At 39.4% G+C, this 17,948-nt stretch overlaps 1 protein-coding gene across 3 annotated transcripts; it reads left to right on the top strand.

Moving 5' to 3' along the window:
* The first annotated feature begins 293 nt into the window (after positions 1–293).
* On the top strand, positions 294–17,878 carry LOC127658536 (1-phosphatidylinositol 4,5-bisphosphate phosphodiesterase delta-4-like). Of its 3 annotated transcripts, none has more exons than XM_052147874.1 (16): positions 294–889; positions 2,182–2,222; positions 2,664–2,822; positions 3,464–3,692; positions 5,053–5,182; positions 5,266–5,497; positions 6,292–6,493; positions 6,848–6,992; positions 7,091–7,243; positions 8,809–8,952; positions 9,043–9,196; positions 15,653–15,769; positions 15,935–16,113; positions 16,490–16,622; positions 17,024–17,173; positions 17,275–17,878. In XM_052147874.1, the coding sequence occupies exons 2-16, from the start codon at positions 2,201–2,203 to the stop codon at positions 17,361–17,363; spliced, it is 2,238 nt and encodes a 745-aa protein (XP_052003834.1). In that variant the 5' UTR covers positions 294–889; positions 2,182–2,200; the 3' UTR covers positions 17,364–17,878. The 3 variants fall into 3 exon arrangements, 2 of the variants coding, with proteins under 2 accessions (XP_052003834.1, XP_052003835.1); XM_052147875.1 differs by having other exon boundaries at positions 2,182–2,219; XR_007972401.1 differs by lacking the exon at positions 17,275–17,878 and having other exon boundaries at positions 16,044–16,113; positions 17,024–17,159.
* Positions 17,879–17,948: the final 70 nt, after the last annotated feature.

Here is a 17,948-nt window from a genome sequence, read left to right on the forward strand (position 1 = left end):
GTTTATGTTTGTTGCATGTGAACACAGAAAAACAAGAATGGTTGCATTGTGGTTGGTGCTTTTAGAAGTGCTTTGCAAATACATTGAAGAAAAATGTTTTATAGCAAGTATTTTTGGGCTGTGTCAGCATGTGTGCATTTGTTTGTATCTGTCCTCATTTGTAAGTTGCTTTTGCCAAAAGAATACATGTAAATTTAAATGGAAATTTAGGTTGTGCTCAGGAAAGTGCCCTTCTAGGCAGTGTTTAAAACAGAAATGTGTTCTTTAACCACAAAGACCACAAAGAGGTTTTCACAGAATTGAATCAATTGCTTCACCCTTCTATATATCGTGCTGATTTGTAATGCTTTTGCATCTGAAAACAGTCACCATTTTATTATACATGCATAAGCATTTTTAACAATAAAAGTTGCATGCATGTTAACTTAACATTAGCCGATGCATTATGTCAACAATAATTTATTAAAAAAATGTACATTGACCAAGATATATAAATGATGTACAAATTAGGCTATTCGTTGTAGTTCATAATACCTAATACATTAACTAATATTAATATACAGAACCTTACTACAGTGTTACCAAGATTATTTATGATAATTAATAACTGGAATTTAGAGTTTTTAAATTGACAAGGACAGAAAACAAAACTATTTAGCTAAATAACGCATGGAGAAAAAAAAAGTGAAAGTGGGTATGTCTAGGAAGGAATGAGTCAGAGGAAGCTGGTGTAGAAAGGAGGCAGGCAATGCATCACTTTCTGTAAGCAGCACTGACTGCAGCTCTGTTTACCAGTCCTTCAGCAGAGCCATCCTCTCTGTTTCATGAGATCTGTGTATCTCTTTTGGTCCCGTTAGATGCTTGTATTTATTAGACATTCTTCAGTCTGGTGAGTTCTGTTTATTGCCTTTTCCTGTGTCTTTCCTGTCCTTACAGATTTTCTGTTTGCTGTATAGATCATTATTTTGCCAGCATTTACATTAGTGGCTCACATTACAGCATGATCTTAGTGCTGTTAGTATTTTTAGAATCTCTGTTACTGCAAATATCTGAGGATTGTATGAGAGCACATTTTACATTTATCTTTATATTTTATACATCTTTGTAAATCATCATTTGCATTTGTTTCTTATTGTTCAAATTCAGAATAAAGACTTAAAGGTATACAACCAGCATTTCTTCACTAATACAGAAAAATAGCTGGAAACTTTTTACCAGCAGAATTTGATTTTGTCTAATCCACTTGGGAGTAGAACATAACAAGAAGTGCCTGCAGTGGATTGTGTGGATATCATAGACGCATTTAGCCATGACTCATGAGTCTGAATGTCATGCCTGTCTGCACTACTACTTGTGCCTGGATGAGCATGTTTTTTCCCTATAGAGCAATTTACTACTAGAAAATGAACACATACACATGGCTTATGCATGCAATCTACATGTTGATGTAACCCAATCCTTCCTCGTGATCACGCAGCGTGTTTTCATCAGCTGAATGGGAGGCTAAAGAGTATTAAAATGTGACGAGACTCGCGCTCGTGCATCATAAGCCGAACAACTATTTGCCCTTTCAGTTAACCGCACCTGCAAAATCCGGTAGTTCGGGTAGTTCGATATAAAAGTCACCAAAATTAAGTATTTGAACTTCATAATTAAATTCAAAATGAGGGAGTCCACTTTTTGAAAAAATAACCCCTTCCACTAGGCTGCCTACGGGCCTGACAAAGCAAATATACAAAGAATTCAATGGGAGAAAATTTCAGACATTGTCAGGCCAGTCCTTTACAGCCACAGGTGTGGATCCTGGCATAACACCTTTAAGAGATAATTGTTTTTATTGTTAAATATAATTGTGCTGCCTTTTCCGTATAAAAATATGATTTAGTGTAAATCATTTTCTAAGTAAAAATCATAGGCTGTCATCCCTGGCAAGACTCCTTCTCCAAAGGATGCACTACACCAATGCTATCTCAGCATTGAGCTGTCAGGGGTCAAAGGGACTACATACACAATATATCTGTCAAGTGTATGTGCACAGTGATAGACAGACATTTAGAGTGAGCTATTTGAATCACATTACAATGTAATGTTGTGTTAAGATATTTTCTACTCTTGCAAAAATGCATTTAAATTTAAGTTCAGGCGAGAGGGTGACATATTATTGATTATTTGTGTCTACAGAAAAGGTGCACTGTAGAAAATGGAATCACCTCAAACAGGTTGTAAGTCCTACTATTATAATCACAAGAAAAAGCATGTGAACCCTTGAATTTCCTGGATTTCTGCATTAATTGGTCATAAAATGTTAATCTGATTTTCAACTCAAACAACCTCAGGTCACAACAATAGAAAAATACAGTCTGGTTAAATAACACACAGACGCACAATGATACTTTCTCATGTCTTTATATAACATACCATCTGCACTGTCAATATTTGCACAGAGTGGTCAATAAAGACATGAATGCTTTATTGTTTGTGTGTTAGTTGTTTAAGCATACTGTGCAATTGTCTTTTGTTGTGACTAAAAAAAATCCAAGTGTTCACATACATTCAACTGTAACTTTCAACTACTTTCTACTGCAACTGTAAATGTTTCTTTCTTTCTTTATGGAGAAAACGTCTGTAAACAAATTAATGATAATTTCTCTCTTTCTCTCGAGGTGACCAATGTGATAAAAACCTTGAGGTCATGAAGGTGGGAACGTTTCTACGCAAAGTGAAGTCTCGCATGTGGAAGCGTCAACGTCACTACAAACTTCAGGAGGACTGCAAGACTATAGCATATAAGTCCAGCTGGGCAATAAACTCGTATTCTACCTGTAAGCCCTCGTGGAGCACCTCAACCACTTAGTGAAAACCTATGTTTTTAGTTCTTATCATTTATTAACGTGATTAAGTGATGTAATGATCTGGATACTGGTTATTGGATTTAACAGAGTGGATGCTTTTAAGATTAAAGTAGACCAGATGAGTGCTGTAATAATTTAGTGGAACAGGTCTAATTTTAAAGTTTGTGGAAAGTTGATCCAAGAAGGGATTCATTAACTAGATTTTGACTCTTTAAATGTTTTTTAAAAAAGCTAATGGCTCTAAATATAAAGACCAAAGAAAATTGGGTTTGAGCCAGGAAGGGGGGAAAATAATGCTCAGTTCAAATAATAAAATTCAACTAACCATATCATTTTGCGTAGTTAGGATTGCAAAATAAATAGACTTAGCAACTTTCAAAAGGGACAAATCTCTTCCCATATCTTTTGATGATGTTGTCAAAGGCTGTGCGTACAATGACCAAAACCACGAAGGGTTCAAACTAGAGAATACAACCCAGACAACATTACGTCACCTCGTATTCAATGTAAAATCTGGGTCCTGACTCCTGAAGCAAAACCAGTTGAGAACTGCTGTCTCATTTTGTTTATTTTACCAAAACAGTACAGAAGCTTTGTCTTTATGATTTCAGTCTCCATCAGTGATGTAGAGGCTATTCGTGAGGGGCATCAGTCAGAGACTCTCCAAGGTGTGGCAGATGAGTTTCCTGCTGACCGCTGCTTCACTCTGGTGTTCCACGGTCGCCAAGGAAACCTGGACCTGGTGGCTGACTCAGCGGAGGAAGCTCAGGCTTGGATTCAGGGCCTCAGAGCCCTCATGGATAACATGGAAAACATGGATGAGAGCACCAAACTTAACCAGTATCCTTGATCCTTTCAGAAAGCATCTTTTTAACCCTTAAAAACTTAAAGTCAGAATAGTATTTAATTTTTCTTGAGGCTGATTTTAAAGGAATAGTTCACACAAATGAAACTTTCTGTGATTTTGTACTCACCCCGTCATGTGTCATTGCAAGCCCATGTATTGCTATTGTCTGTGGTACAAAAAAGACAAATTTTGAAAAATCTGCATTGAGCTTTTTCCCATACTATGACAGTTTGTAGTGACTACAGGCTATCAAGCTTCAAAAAGGACCATAAAGGCACCATATAAGTAGTTCATATAACATATGTACTATATCAAGTTTTTTGATGCTTTGTGTGATGAACAAACTGAAATATTTGATTTGAGAGCTGCATACTGAGTTACATGAATGATTTGATCTGGGAATGAGTATTGACTATGTTCACATAAAGCTATGTGACCTTGGGGGACTGGGAATATAGCACACAAGACATACTTTAATTATACTTTTATGGTGCTTTCATAACCATTTCTGGAGCTTGACAGACTGGCCACTTTGTGCTTGCATTGTAAAAAAGGGACTTGGTCATTGTGTGTTCCACCAAAAAATATATATAAATAAATAACAGCATACAGGTTTGGAACAAAATGGCAATGAGTTAACAATGGCAAAATGTTCATTTTTGGGTGAACAATTTTTTTATATTTTGTCTTGAGGTTCACAATTTCAGAAAATGTATGCAGTCGTTCACAAGCAACAAGGCCATAATCATGTCTTGAACATTGGGGGAGTACAAACCATTTTGGGGGTGGGGGGTGGGGGTCATGGGTGTTGAGGTTACAAATATAATGGTCCTCTTTGGTCCTTTAATATAGTAAAGGCACTGAATGCAAAAAAAAATCTGAATAAAGGCTTGAAATGCATGTATATATGTGTATAATATTTGGTTTTAAAAGATACACGTATTTTTAAAGTTCATTATGTTATTCCTGCAACAACTTTTAGACAGCAGTGCATAATGGTCTGCAGCAGAACAGCAACAAGGATATCAATTATTGGGGGGACAATCTGGCCATATCTGATTATTGGGGGAACTTGTCCCCCTCAAAGTATATTGTAGTTACGGCAATGACTAGCAATTAAGTCCATGTCCACACACATCCATTTTCGGTTGAAAACTCTTGTTTTCAGTTTCCTAACATTATTATTTTCCAAAGTAAGCCTTTTCGAAAGTCTCTGTTTTCAGTGGAGGAAAATGCCACTCTTAGTTTGGATGAGTGATGTAAACATAGCAAAATCAATGCATTTTTAAGTTAAAATGGATTGTTGTGGACATAAGAAAATAAAACTGTATTTTCCTAAACGACTCTGCTCAGATGGATCTCAGACTGGTTTTTGAAAGCAGACAAAAACAAAGATGGCAGATTAAATTTTAAGGAAGCAAAAACACTCCTGAAAATGATGAACGTGGACATGAATGACGAACATGCAAGCTGTCTTTTCAAGGTAATGACTTGTAGTCCGCACTTGTCTATGCCACTATCCATTTTCAACATGCTGAAACACAATTTGTTTACATTTTCTCGCAGAAGGCAGACAAATCTCAGTCGGGAACCCTGGAGGATGAGGAGTTTGTGGAATTCTACAAGATGCTCACCCAGAGAATGGAGGTGCTGGAGTTGTTCCAGGATTATTCCAGTAATGGACAGAGCCTCTCTCAGTGTGATCTGGAGGAGTTCCTGAGAGAGGAGCAGCTGGAGGGGGAGGGCAGTTGTGAACATGCTCTGCAGCTCATTGAACATTATGAACCTTCAGACATGGGTAATGACCCACAATCCACTATACCTGCATCCTTGTATTGATACTTTTTGAAATAGATATGCACTTTATACTACCAAACTCACTCATTTAATTACTTAATTTTTATGCATAACGCAGAACATATAACTCTAAAGATGCCCAAAATACACAGTGGACTCTTATTTTGAAATGACGGGGAGTTGGCTTTGTTACAATGCTCTGCATGTAAGGGCACGTTTTCTGATACTTGCATTTTTCTTTGCATGCCCTTGCTTTACTTTAGAACATTTAATTATCTTATTAAAATAACAAAAATGCATACATGCAATATAACATTATGGGTAAATATTGTCAATTATGAAATAGTTTGATTCTGCAAACAACAACAAAAGTGTCAGTGATTGTTTTTATTTCACCTCTAGATTTTATACTGTAGAACCAAGATGTTCTAACTGTAGAATCCTCCAGTGCTGGCCACAGAGGAACAGGGAGGAAAAATAAAAAGGGAAAAAACAATTTTAAAAGAAATCATAGATTTTTTATTTATTTTTATAACTGATCGCACCGATCAGTCTCAGAACTGGTTGGTTTGGTTCATGGCTTTGAACTTTTAACTGAAGATTTTTTTTAAATGCCTATGAAGAAAGTGATTGGAAAACAACAATCTGAACTAAGGCAGCTTAGAAAGTTGGCATTTACTGTGAGTAGTGGGGCACTTTATCTAGATCGCTGAACAACAGTTTAGTGGTTTACTCATGATAACTTGGGACTGTTTCATGATGGGAGCATATGGTTCCTTTTATCTTCCTGTACAGCCAGAATGAATCACTCCATGTTAATTGATGGATTCCTAATGTACCTGACATCTCCTGAAGGCTCTATCTTCAGTCCAGAGCGACAGGGCTTCTTTCAGAACATGAACCAACCTCTTGCCCACTATTACATCTCTTCCTCCCACAACACTTACCTGATGGAGGATCAGCTTAAAGGGCCAAGTAGTGTTGAGGCCTACATCCAGTGAGTTATGCTTGTTTTTGGTAAAACATTACTTGCCTTTTTAAAACTCTTTGATGCTATATAATTTGTGAATTAGAATTGTATTGCTGTATTAGCTGTAATATCTCTAATTCAGATCTAATAATACATTTTACATGTTCACTTTTACTTATGAGAAAACTTAGGTCTACTTACTTGAATGTGCTAGTGTTGTGGAGTGCTAACTAAAGTAGCAACACCACTAACTTAACTCCATTTTCCATTAGCATGACAGCAGTTTAGCTATTTAATAATCTTTCAAAGCATCTTACCCAAAACTGCACGATGCTTCGTTCTATGAGATAATGACTGTTTATTTGTGCTGAAACTGTGAAGGGCATTGAAACGAGGCTGCAGGTGTGTAGAGGTGGACTGCTGGAATGGAGCCAATGGAGAGCCGGTAGTTTACCATGGACACACTTTAACATCAAAGATACTCCTCAAAGATGTAATTTCTACTGTTGCACAGTACGCCTTTAAGGTAATCTTTATGGCCTCATAAATTCACAAACATATACTGAAAATTATAGGCTAAATATTTTCAAAATCAATGCTTTATCCTCTCGCTCCTACTTTCAGGTGTCTGAATATCCTCTCATCGTGTCTATTGAAAACCACTGTAGTGTAGAGCAACAGGAAGTCATGGCACGGCATTTCAGAGAAATTCTGGGCGATATGCTGCTGACTAGCACAGCGAATGGCAGAACCTTCAGTGAACTGCCATCCCCAGAGGTGAGATCAAGTTAGCTGTTTAGCGCTTTATTCCATGCAGATCAGATTTAACAGTGCAATTAATATGCTATAACACAACCACTTTTGAAAACTGACATGGATCTTAAAATAATAATGGTCTTCTGATGTCTTTGACTGTAATGGGCACTTTCATTATCAACTGATGGTCACAGATTAAAAACTGAGATTCATATAACATTATATTCTATTATTAGACCTTGATTAGATGTTAAGATCTAATGTAAAAATACATTTTATTTATTTTAATTTTTTACGGTCAGGAGACTTACAGTAAATAATATGTTTAAAGGATGATGTAATGGTTTTAGAGAGCAATATTTTTTTATCTTTCAAAACATTCAAAATATCTGAGACCATACTGCAATTTTTATTTTCTATATAAAAAAAAATTGAAACAAAGAAAATGTTTGGAAACATTACATTATACCTTTTGTATTATACCATTATAAACGATATAAACAACTGGCTCTAACAAGGACAGAAAGAGATGTGGAAGGCCAGATGTACAACTAAACAAGAGGACAAGTACATCAGAGTCTCTTGTTTGAGATATAGACACCTCACATTTCCTCAGCTGACAGCTTCATTGAATTCTACCCGCTCAACATCAGTTTCATGTACAACAGTAAAGAGAAGACACAGGGGTGCAGGCCTTATGGGAAGAATTGCAAAGGAAAAGCCACTTTTGAAACAGAAAAGCAAAAAGAAAAGGTTACAGTAGGCACTGAAATGAGTGAAAAGAGTGTTACCCCATTGAGCTTTTGTGGTATCAGACTGTAGACTCACAGTAGACTGTGATGTAAGTGAGAAGTGCCCGACAAGAGAGCCACATCTATGGCAAGTGCTACAGGAAGTGTGGGGTGAAATGTCACCTGAGAATCTGGACAAACTGAGGGCTAGAATGCCAAAGATCTGCAAAGCTGTCATTGCTGCACGTGATGAGAACTCTTTGAAGTAGTTTAAGAAGTTCTGAAGAAAAAAAAATCAAATTGTAAAAGTAATTTTTAACATTATTAATGTACTGACTACTGTATAGTGATCAGTTGAATGCCACTTTGGTGAATAAAAGAACCAATTTCTTTCCATAAGAGCAAAATCTGTACATTATTCCAAACTTTTGGCTGCCAGTTTCAAGGTCGGTAATCAAATGCAAGCATTGGGTAAAAAGCATATTGACAATGAGATTGACCATGTTAACTCTTCTGTACAAATAGTCCGATTTCCTTGCTTCCATTAAAGCACAAAAGATGCTCTTTGGAACATTCTCAAATCATGCTGAGATAACATGGTTCATCAGGTTTTGCACAAACTTGTGGAGTCCATGCAGCTCGAGTGCATGCTGTAATGTATGATAATATAATCTGTAATGAAAAAGTAATTTTGTATACATTTTAAAAAAATTAAGTTTTTTCACTGGTCTTGTACTTTCAGACTCCGCTGTTTCTATATCAGTTTTGATATTTCAAACGTTTTTTCACATATATAAAAAAAAAGAATAAAAAATTGATCTTAAGCAGATGTACTAATTGTGGCCTCATTTAAAGGCACTGAAGAGGAAAATCCTGCTGAAAGGGAAGACGATTGGAAATGAGTCAGAGAGCCTCACAGGTGAAGTCAGCGATGAGGACGAGGCAGCAGAAATGAACAAGGACAGTTCAGCTTCAGAGAGCGCACCAACAGATAGCAAGGTACCAGTGGATATGCTAAGGAACTGAGAGAAGGGTCAGTCTGTGTTTTTTTTTCCTTATGTTTATTGACCAATGCATGTTCCTCTTTAGATATTGAAGCAGAAACTATGCAAGGAGCTCTCAGACATTGTGTTCTGTAAGAGCGTACATTTCCACAGCTTTGAGCATTCTCGCACTTCTTCTAAGCCTTATGAGATGTCATCTTTTTCTGAGACTAAAACAAGGAAATATTCAAAGGAAGCAGGTCAGAAATACTTTTTTTTATTCTTTCTGTAATAAACTCATATATTAATGAGTTACTACATATACTACATAATAAAAATCTGAATGATAAAAACGGTTTATATATGAATAATTTTGATCAATATGAATAATTGAAATCAATAGTTTTTATTTATGCATATTTTTATGTGCAGTAGGGTTGCTTCGATACCACAATTTGGGCTTCGGTACGATACCAGCCCTGGTTCCTCAGTATCGATACTAAATCAAAACTATAATCAACAAATAAAAAGCTTCAGATTTTTTATGAAATTACACAGAAAAATTACTTAATTAAAAGAACAGCACAAAGTTTTACAGATACAAATTATGCATTTTCCATTCAAATGTTTCTGGATTCCATGTTAAATGTTTTAATTAAATGTTATGATCAATTGGTGTTTAATTAAATTGATACATAAAGTTTTAATCAAATAAAATAAAAATAAAATATATATATATATATATATATATATATATATATATATATATATATATATATATATATATATATATATCAATCATATTGTGTAAATGTCTTTAATTACTTCATAATTTTACAGATCTGCTTGTACTGTGTAAATCATGTTTTTTAAGTCTTCTTGATTTCATGCTGAACTATTGAGCAGTTTAAATGCATTTTATTTCTTATATATTTTTTAAAAACAATGTCTTGTGCACAGTTTAAATGAAATTAAATTCTTATTTTCATAGTCTTCAGCTTTCAGCAATGAGGTAAATCCCGCTGAGTCTCTCGCGTGAAGTGAATGACATTCTCTCACACGATTGGTTGTGCGCTGCAAACGTCACTCATTCATGTGCACGAGCACGTAATCTAATCTTAAAGGAATAGTTCACCCAAAAATTAAGCAGATAATTTACAAAACATAATTTAACATTTCAGTCCTCCTCCTTTAAACAATGCAAGTGAATGTACTTTTTTGACGGTCCAAAATGCATATTTAGGGTTCATCAAAATAATCCACATGACTCCAGTCGACAAATAAAGTTCTTCTGAACTCAAACGATTGATTATATTTAGAAACAAAACAATACTTATATACTTTTTAACTAAAAATGTTTGCTTCTGTACATTTCTGTGATGTGCGCTCATGAGAGGAATGACGTAAGCTTGTTGGTAAGGTCATGCGTGGAAGAGGCAGGAAGCAATAAGTCAGAACTTCAATCGCTCATGATCATGTATAGGCAATCAATTAAATTTTCATATTTTTCCTGATGTGCATTTTCTTTAGGGTTTCTGAAGATTGAAGCATCCAGGATACACACACCAAACGACCATTTTGAACAATACAAATACAAATCTACAGCAAAGACCATTAAACTTTTGTACAGCGCTCCTTCTCACGTAAACAATGACGCAACAAGCTTACGTCGTCCCTCTCATGAGCGCACATCACAGAGGTGTACAGAAGCGAACAGTTGTAGTTAAAAATATATAAGTATTGTTTCGTTTCTAAGTCATGTGGATTATTATATATAATATCCTAAATATGATTTTGGACATTCACTTGCATTGTTTAAAGGAGGAGGCCTGAAATAAATTCCTAAAAATATTACATTATTTTTTGATGAAGAAAGAAATTCAGATACATCTTGGATGGGCTGAGGGTGAGTAAATTATCAGCTAATTTTCATTTTTGGATGAACTATTCCTTTAAAGTCAGGATCGAAGCCTGAGTTGACAGAGAGAGTTGATGAGCTGCATCATGGTACCAATTAAACTTGATTGAATTGGTTTGAATCTGTCAACCTGAAACCAGTCCTGAAACCCTGAGTTTGTTCAGTGAACTTCATGGTACATGTACCAGCTCATGTGGATGTTTTATAATTCTGTCAATGTTAATTAGATGTATTGCTGGCTTCCATGGCTGCAGCGTGTTGTGTTTGCCTGCTAACGTGTTTCATATCTGGCAACCCGGGGTGTCAAAATACTATTGGTAAATGGGCAGTTGGCGGGATCACACAGGCCAAAACACAAACAGAAATTTCGTCTTGGAACGGACATTTCAAAGTAGAACATACTGGCTGTAACATTGTTTTCGGAGAAGCCAGTATTTCAACTTAGCATGTTTCCTAAATCTCTGATAATATATTATGGTAATTATATGCTTTTCTACAGCAAAAATATAACATATTGCACCTGTTTATACTCGAAACATACTGCATAAAATTGAAGTACCATCAGTGTGTTGAGTTTGTGTGAGTGTGTGTGCATGCATGCACCTGTGTGTGTGTATGTGTGTACATGTTTATGCTACATTGTGTGGACCAAATTCCCCCGTAATGATAGTAAAACCTGAGATCACCTACATTTTGAGGACCAGCCAGCGGTCCCCACGAGGGAAATGGCTTAGTTAACATAAACAAGGTTTCGGTGAGGATTAGGTTTAGGAGTTGGGTTTGGGGATATAAATTATCATTATTTGTATAAAATCCATAAAATGCATGGACGTCTATGGAGAGTCTCCACAATGATATAAAAACAAGTTGGAGTGTGTGTGTGTGTGGGAATCATAGGACAAAGCAAAGCAGCACCTCTTGTTCAATCTGTAGCATGCAGCGTATGTGATTGTATATTATTTAAATAAATTACATGCTTGCTGTTTAATGCTCACACTTGGCCATATCCAAAGGTTTTTTATTTTATTTTCAATTGTCATTTGTTACATCTCATATCATTTTGCTAATGACAGTATACTGTAATAACTGAAATTAGCAACAATATGATATCATCCTCTCCGGGAACCAGCACCTTATCGTGGTGGAGAGGTTTGTGTGCCCTTATGATCCTGAGGGTTGTGTTGTCTGGAGCCATGTGCTCCTGGTAGGGTCTCCCAAGGCAAAGTGGTCTCAGGTGAGGGGCCAGACTAAGAATGGTTCAAAAATGACTCATGGATAAAACGGCAAGAGGAGGAGTTACCCTGCCCGGAGGAAGCCCGGGGCCCCTGTCTGGAGCCAGGCCCAGATGGAGGGCTCGTCGGCGAGCGCCTGGTGGCCGGGCTTGTCACGGAGCCCGGCCGGGCACAGCCCGAAGAAGCAACGTGGAACCCCCTCTACATCCCTTGGGCCCACCACCCATTGGAGGAACCGCAGGAGTCGGGTGCGCTGCCATATGGGCGGCAGTGAAGGCCGTGGGCCTCGACGGACCAGACCCGGGCAGCAAAGGCTTGCTCTGGGGACGTGGAATGTCACCTCACTGGGGGAAGGAGCCGGAACTAGTGAGGGAGGTGGAGCGTTACCAGTTGGATCTGGTGGGGCTTACATCGACGCTACAGTTTTGGCTCTGGATCCGTACTCCTGGATAGGGGATGGACTCTATTCTTCTCTGGAGTTTCCCAGGGTGTGAGGCGACGGGCGGGTGTGGGGATACTCACGAGTCCCCGGCTGACGCCACTACGTTGGAGTTTACCCGGTGGACCGAGAGGGTCAGCCTCCCTACGACTACGGGTTGTGGGGGAAAACTCTGACTGTTGTCTGTGCATATGCACCGAACAGCAGTTCAGAGTATTCGGCCTTCTTGGAGACCCTGAATGGAGTCCTGAATAGGGCCCCAGTAGGGGACTCCATAGTGATGCTGGGTGACTTCAATGCACACGTGGGAAATGACAGGGACACCTGGAAAGGCGTGATTGGGAGGAACGGCCTCCCTGATCTGAACTCAAGTGGATGTTTGTTATTAGATTTCTGTGCTAGTCATGGATTATCTATAACAAACACCATGTTTGAACATAAGGATGCTCATAAGTGTACGTGGTACCAGAGCACCCTAGGCCGAAGGTCGATGATCGATTTTGTAATCGTGGTCGTCGGATCTGAGGCCATATGTTTTGGACACTCGGGTAAAGAGAGGGGCAGAGCTGTCAACCGATCACCATCTGGTGGTGAGTTGGGTCAGGGGTGGGGAAAGACTCTGGACAGACCTGGGAAGCCCAAGCGAGTAGTGCGGGTGAACTGGGAACGTTTGGAGGAGGTCCCTGTCCGCGAGGTCTTCAACTCACACCTCCGGCGGAGCTTTTCAGGCATCCCTGCGGAGGTTGGGGACATTGAACCGGAGTGGGCAATGTTCAAAGCTTCCATTGCCGAGCCGCGGTGGAGAGCTGCGGCCTCAAGGTTTTAGGTGCCGCAAGGGGTGGTAACCCTCGAACACCGTGGTGGACACGGGTGGTCAGGGAAGCCGTCCGACTGAAGAAAGAGGCCTTCCGGATTTGTTGTCCCGGAGGTCTCCGGAGGCAGTTGCAAGGTACCGACAGGCCCGAAGGGCTGCGGCCTCGGCCGTGTGGGAGGCAAAGCAGTGGGTGTGGGAAAGGTTCGGAGAAGCCATGGAGAAGGACTTTCGGTCCGCACCAAAGTGCTTCTGGAAAACCGTCCGCCACCTTAGGAGGGGGAAACGGGAACCATTCAAGCTGTATACAGCAAAGATGGGACGCTGTTGACCTCAACCGAGGAGGTTATTGGGCGGTGGAAGGAACACTTTGAAGAACTCCTAAATCCCAACACGCCCTCTATGGTAGAGGCAGAGCCGGAGGATGATGGGGATCAGATTCTATTTCCCTGGGGAGGTCACTGAGGTAGTCAAACAACTCCGCAGTGGCAAAGCCCCGGGATTGATGAGATCCGACCAGAAATGCTGAAAGCTCTGGATGTGGAGGGGTGTCATGGATGACACGCCTCTTCAACATTGGCGTGGAAATCTGGGACAGTGCCTAAGGAGTGGCAGAACGGGGTGGTGGTTCCCTCTTCAAAAAGGGGATCAGAGAGTGTGTGCCAACTACAGGGGTATCACACTTCTCAGCCTCCCTGGTAAAGTTTACTCCAAGGTGCTGGAGAGGAGGGTTCGGCCGATTGTCGAACCTCAGATTGAAGAGGAACAATGCGGTTTTCGGTCCTGGCCGTGGAACGACGGACCAGATCTTTACTCGCAAGGATCCTGGAGGGGGCCTGGGAGTATGCCCATCCGGTCTACATGTGTTTTGTGGATCTGGAGAAGGCGTATGACCGGGTCCCCGGAGAGACTGTGGGAGGTGCTGTGGAGTACGGGGTGGGGGGTCCCTTCTTAGGGCTGATCCAATCCCTGTACGTCCAAAGCGAGGGCTGTGTCCGGTCCTCGGCACAAAGTCGAGTTCATTCCATGTGGGGTTGGTCTCCGCCAAGGCTGCGCTTTGTCACCAATCCTGTTTGTGATATTCATGGACAGGATATCGAGGCGTAGTCGGGTGGGGAAGGTGTGCGGTTCGGTGGGCTGGGGATCTCATCGCTGCTTTTTGCAGATGATGTTGTCTTCATGTCATCATCGGTCCGTGACCTTCAGCTCTCACTGGATCGCTTGGCAGTCGAGTGTGAAGCAGCTGGGATGAGGATTAGCACCTCTAAATCTGAGGCCATGGTTCTCAGCAGGAAACCGATGGAGTGCGTACTCCAGGTAGGGAATGAGGTTTTGCCCCAAGTGAAGGAGTTCAAGTACCTCGGGGTCTTGTTCACGAGTGAGGGACAATGGAGTGGGAGGTTGGCCGGAGAATCAGGGCAGCAGGGGCGGTATTGCACTCGCTCTATCGCACCGTTGTCCACGAAAAGAGAGCTGAGCCGAAAGGCAAAGCTCTCGATCTACCGGTCAATTTTTGTTCCTACCCTCACCTATGGTCATGAAGGTTGGGTCATGACCGAAAGAACTAGGTCAGCGAGTACAAGCGGCCGAAATGGGCTTCCTCAGAAGGGTGGCGGGCTTCTCCCTTAGAGATAGGGTGAGGAGCTCAGTCATCCGTGAGGAGCTCGGAGTAGAGCCGCTGCTCCTTTGCGTTGAAAGGAGTCAGTTGAGGTGGTTTGGGCATCTGGTAAGGTTGCCCCTGGCCGCCTCCCTAGGGAGGTGTTTCAGGCACGTCCAGCTGGGAGGAGGCCTCGGGAAGACCCAGGACTAGGTGGAGAGATTACATCTCCACACTGGCCTGGGAACGCCTCGGGTCGCCCAGTCAGAGCTGGTTAATGTGGCTCGGGATAGGGAAGTTTGGGGCCCCCTGCTGGAGCAGCTGCCCCCGCGACCCGACTTCGGATAAGCGGTTGAAGATGGATGGATGATATCATACCATTTTCATTTTTTTTTTTTTTTTTTGCTATACTTCGTTAGTACTGGTAAACTGTGCAACCCTAACAGGCATTTATAGTAGATATTATATAATACTCATATAAAATGGGCCCAAAAAATATTTTTACAGTTTTACACAATTATGTCATATTTAAACATATATACATTTTATTGCATAGAAAAAATATCAAACCAAGCGGCATCAGCAAACTAATTATGCAAGAGCTTTTCTCAGTACTAACTTTACCTTTCTGAGCCATTTCCAATTTGTAGTTAATGATGAATTCAATTCTTATTTCATCTGATTAACTATGGGTTTGTTTTCCCCTACATGTCTAACAGGCCCGGATTTTGTGCTGCATAACACCAGACAGTTGACCAGAATATATCCAAGTGGAATGAGAACAGATTCATCAAATTACTGTCCACAGGATATGTGGAACATCGGATGCCAGATTGGTGAGTATTCTAGATCTTATTATGCCATGTGTTCCTGTGGGTGGAATAACCTTTGGAAATGCTTTTAACACTCTAAGCCATGTAAAGAGGTGTGGGACAACATGGCTAATGTGTTGTAAAGTGGAAAGTTGATCTGCATTACATAGTTATGTTTCTGATCCATAGTGGCACTGAACTTTCAGACAGCAGGGACGGAAATGGATCTTAATGATGGGCTATTTAGTCAGAATGGCCGTTGTGGCTATGTCCTAAAACCTGATATCTTACTCAACAGAGAGAGACTCTTTGATCCTGATAAACCCCAAGAATCAGAGAACTATCATCCTCTACTCTTCTCTGTTAAGGTATTTTAAGAATAATTCATCCAAAAATGAAAATTCTGTCATTATTTACTCACCCTCATGCTGTTCCAACTCCGCGTTACTTTCTTTCGTGGAACACAAAAGGAGATGTCTTGGCGAATGATTGACTCAGTCACCATTCACGTTCATTGCATCTTTATTTCATACAGTGAAATGTGAATAGTGACTGATACCAAACATTCTGCCTATCATCTCCTTTTTTGTTTGGCAGAAGAAAGAATGTCATACAGGTACATGAGGGTTAGTGAATGATGACAGATTCCATTCTTGGGGATCCCTGTAAACCTAATTCATGTTCATTCTGACAGTTTATTTTGAGATTTAAATTGTTGATGTTCTTATGCTTTCATTTTTTAAGGTTATTAGTGGCCAACAGCTCCCTAAATTAAATCAAAAAGGATGGTCCATTGTAGACCCCTTAGTAAGGGTGGAAATTTATGGTGTTCCCCTGGATCAAGCCAAACAGGAGACCAGATACATTGAGAACAATGGTGAGGAAGTGATGAATAAATGCTTTGGTGCCATGTCATCGCAAGAGAGACTATTAGAGTGCAATACATTGATGTAACTTTAAAAAGGGTTCCCAGACCTTTTGACCAATGAATTTCACTGCCTTTTACAGTTGATTGTGATTACTGGATAAGGATAAAAAAAATTATAGTTTTATATACATTTTGTTCAAACGAGCAATTTCTAGACAATAAATTATTTTTATAGCAAACACAAACTAAAAACATTAATTGTAAGAGAGTCCATGACTTTTTAAGATTTTATTTATTTCTGAGATCATTTTCCTTTTCAGAAAAATACCTGGAAATCACAGCTTTACAAAGGGAACCCTGTTTATATCATTCTGCACGCAATGATTTTCTATTATTTTTCATATTGACAGGATTCAACCCTTGTTGGAATGAAACCTTACAGTTTACAATCCACACCCCTGAGCTGGCACTGGTGCGTTTTGTTGTTGAAGACTATGATTTAGCATCTAGAAATGACTTTATAGGACAGTACACTCTTCCTTTTACCTGTATTCAACCAGGTAAGTTTTTGTTGACACGTTTGGATCTATTTCCTGACGTTATTTTCTATTAATCATTTTAATCAGGGTTTCTTGTAAATAACAAAAATCTTGTTTTCCAGGTTATCGTCATGTGCATCTGATGTCCAAAGATGGAACAAGTATTTGTCCAGCCTCCCTCTATGTTCAGATCAAAATCACAGATCTGTGATTACAGGAGATCACAATTACAGGTGTTTTCCTTACAAACCTGTACAATGTGAAAACAGTCCAAAAAAGAACACATTTCTCAAAAAGCTGTTGTTCGACAGAGGAAACATTTTCTCTTGTGCTTGGCTTATAAAAGTGACTTGAAAAAAGAGCTGTAAATAATTTAAACGATACAAAAACATTATTTAAACTTTGCTCCTTTAAAGGAAATTCTGAAACATAATGTATGTATATCAAGACCACTCACATGAGATGAAGACTCCAGTCCTATCAGTAACTTGTAAGCAGATAATATGTTATCAAATTAAAAACATTGAGCATGGTAGAAGTGTCTTTTAATAAATGACCCAAGAGCAAATGTTCAAATGAAATGATTGTTATATATATATATATGTACTCTCATTACGTATGTAAATATCAAAGTATATCATGAATTAATAATTTTTCCTTGTATATCATATATTCATCTTTTTTTCTTCTATGAGTTTTGTCTTTTTAAATGAATAAACATTAATGAATACACTGGAAACTGTTTATTGGTTTCCATGAGTGTTATGATCAAGATGGCATGTAATACTTCTAGATG

The sequence above is a fragment of the Xyrauchen texanus genome, chromosome 18 (genome assembly GCF_025860055.1).
Source record: "Xyrauchen texanus isolate HMW12.3.18 chromosome 18, RBS_HiC_50CHRs, whole genome shotgun sequence".
Lineage (NCBI taxonomy): Eukaryota > Metazoa > Chordata > Actinopteri > Cypriniformes > Catostomidae > Xyrauchen > Xyrauchen texanus.

Excerpts from the sequence above, each read along its gene's own strand:
- LOC127658536 (XM_052147874.1), top strand. The coding sequence starts at position 2,201 with ATGGAATCACCTCAAACAGGTT. Across the intron at positions 2,223-2,663 it reads GGAATCACCTCAAACAGGTT|GTGACCAATGTGATAAAAAC; the intron begins GTAAGTCCTACT and ends CTTTCTCTCGAG. Across the intron at positions 16,114-16,489 it reads CTCTACTCTTCTCTGTTAAG|GTTATTAGTGGCCAACAGCT; the intron begins GTATTTTAAGAA and ends TCATTTTTTAAG.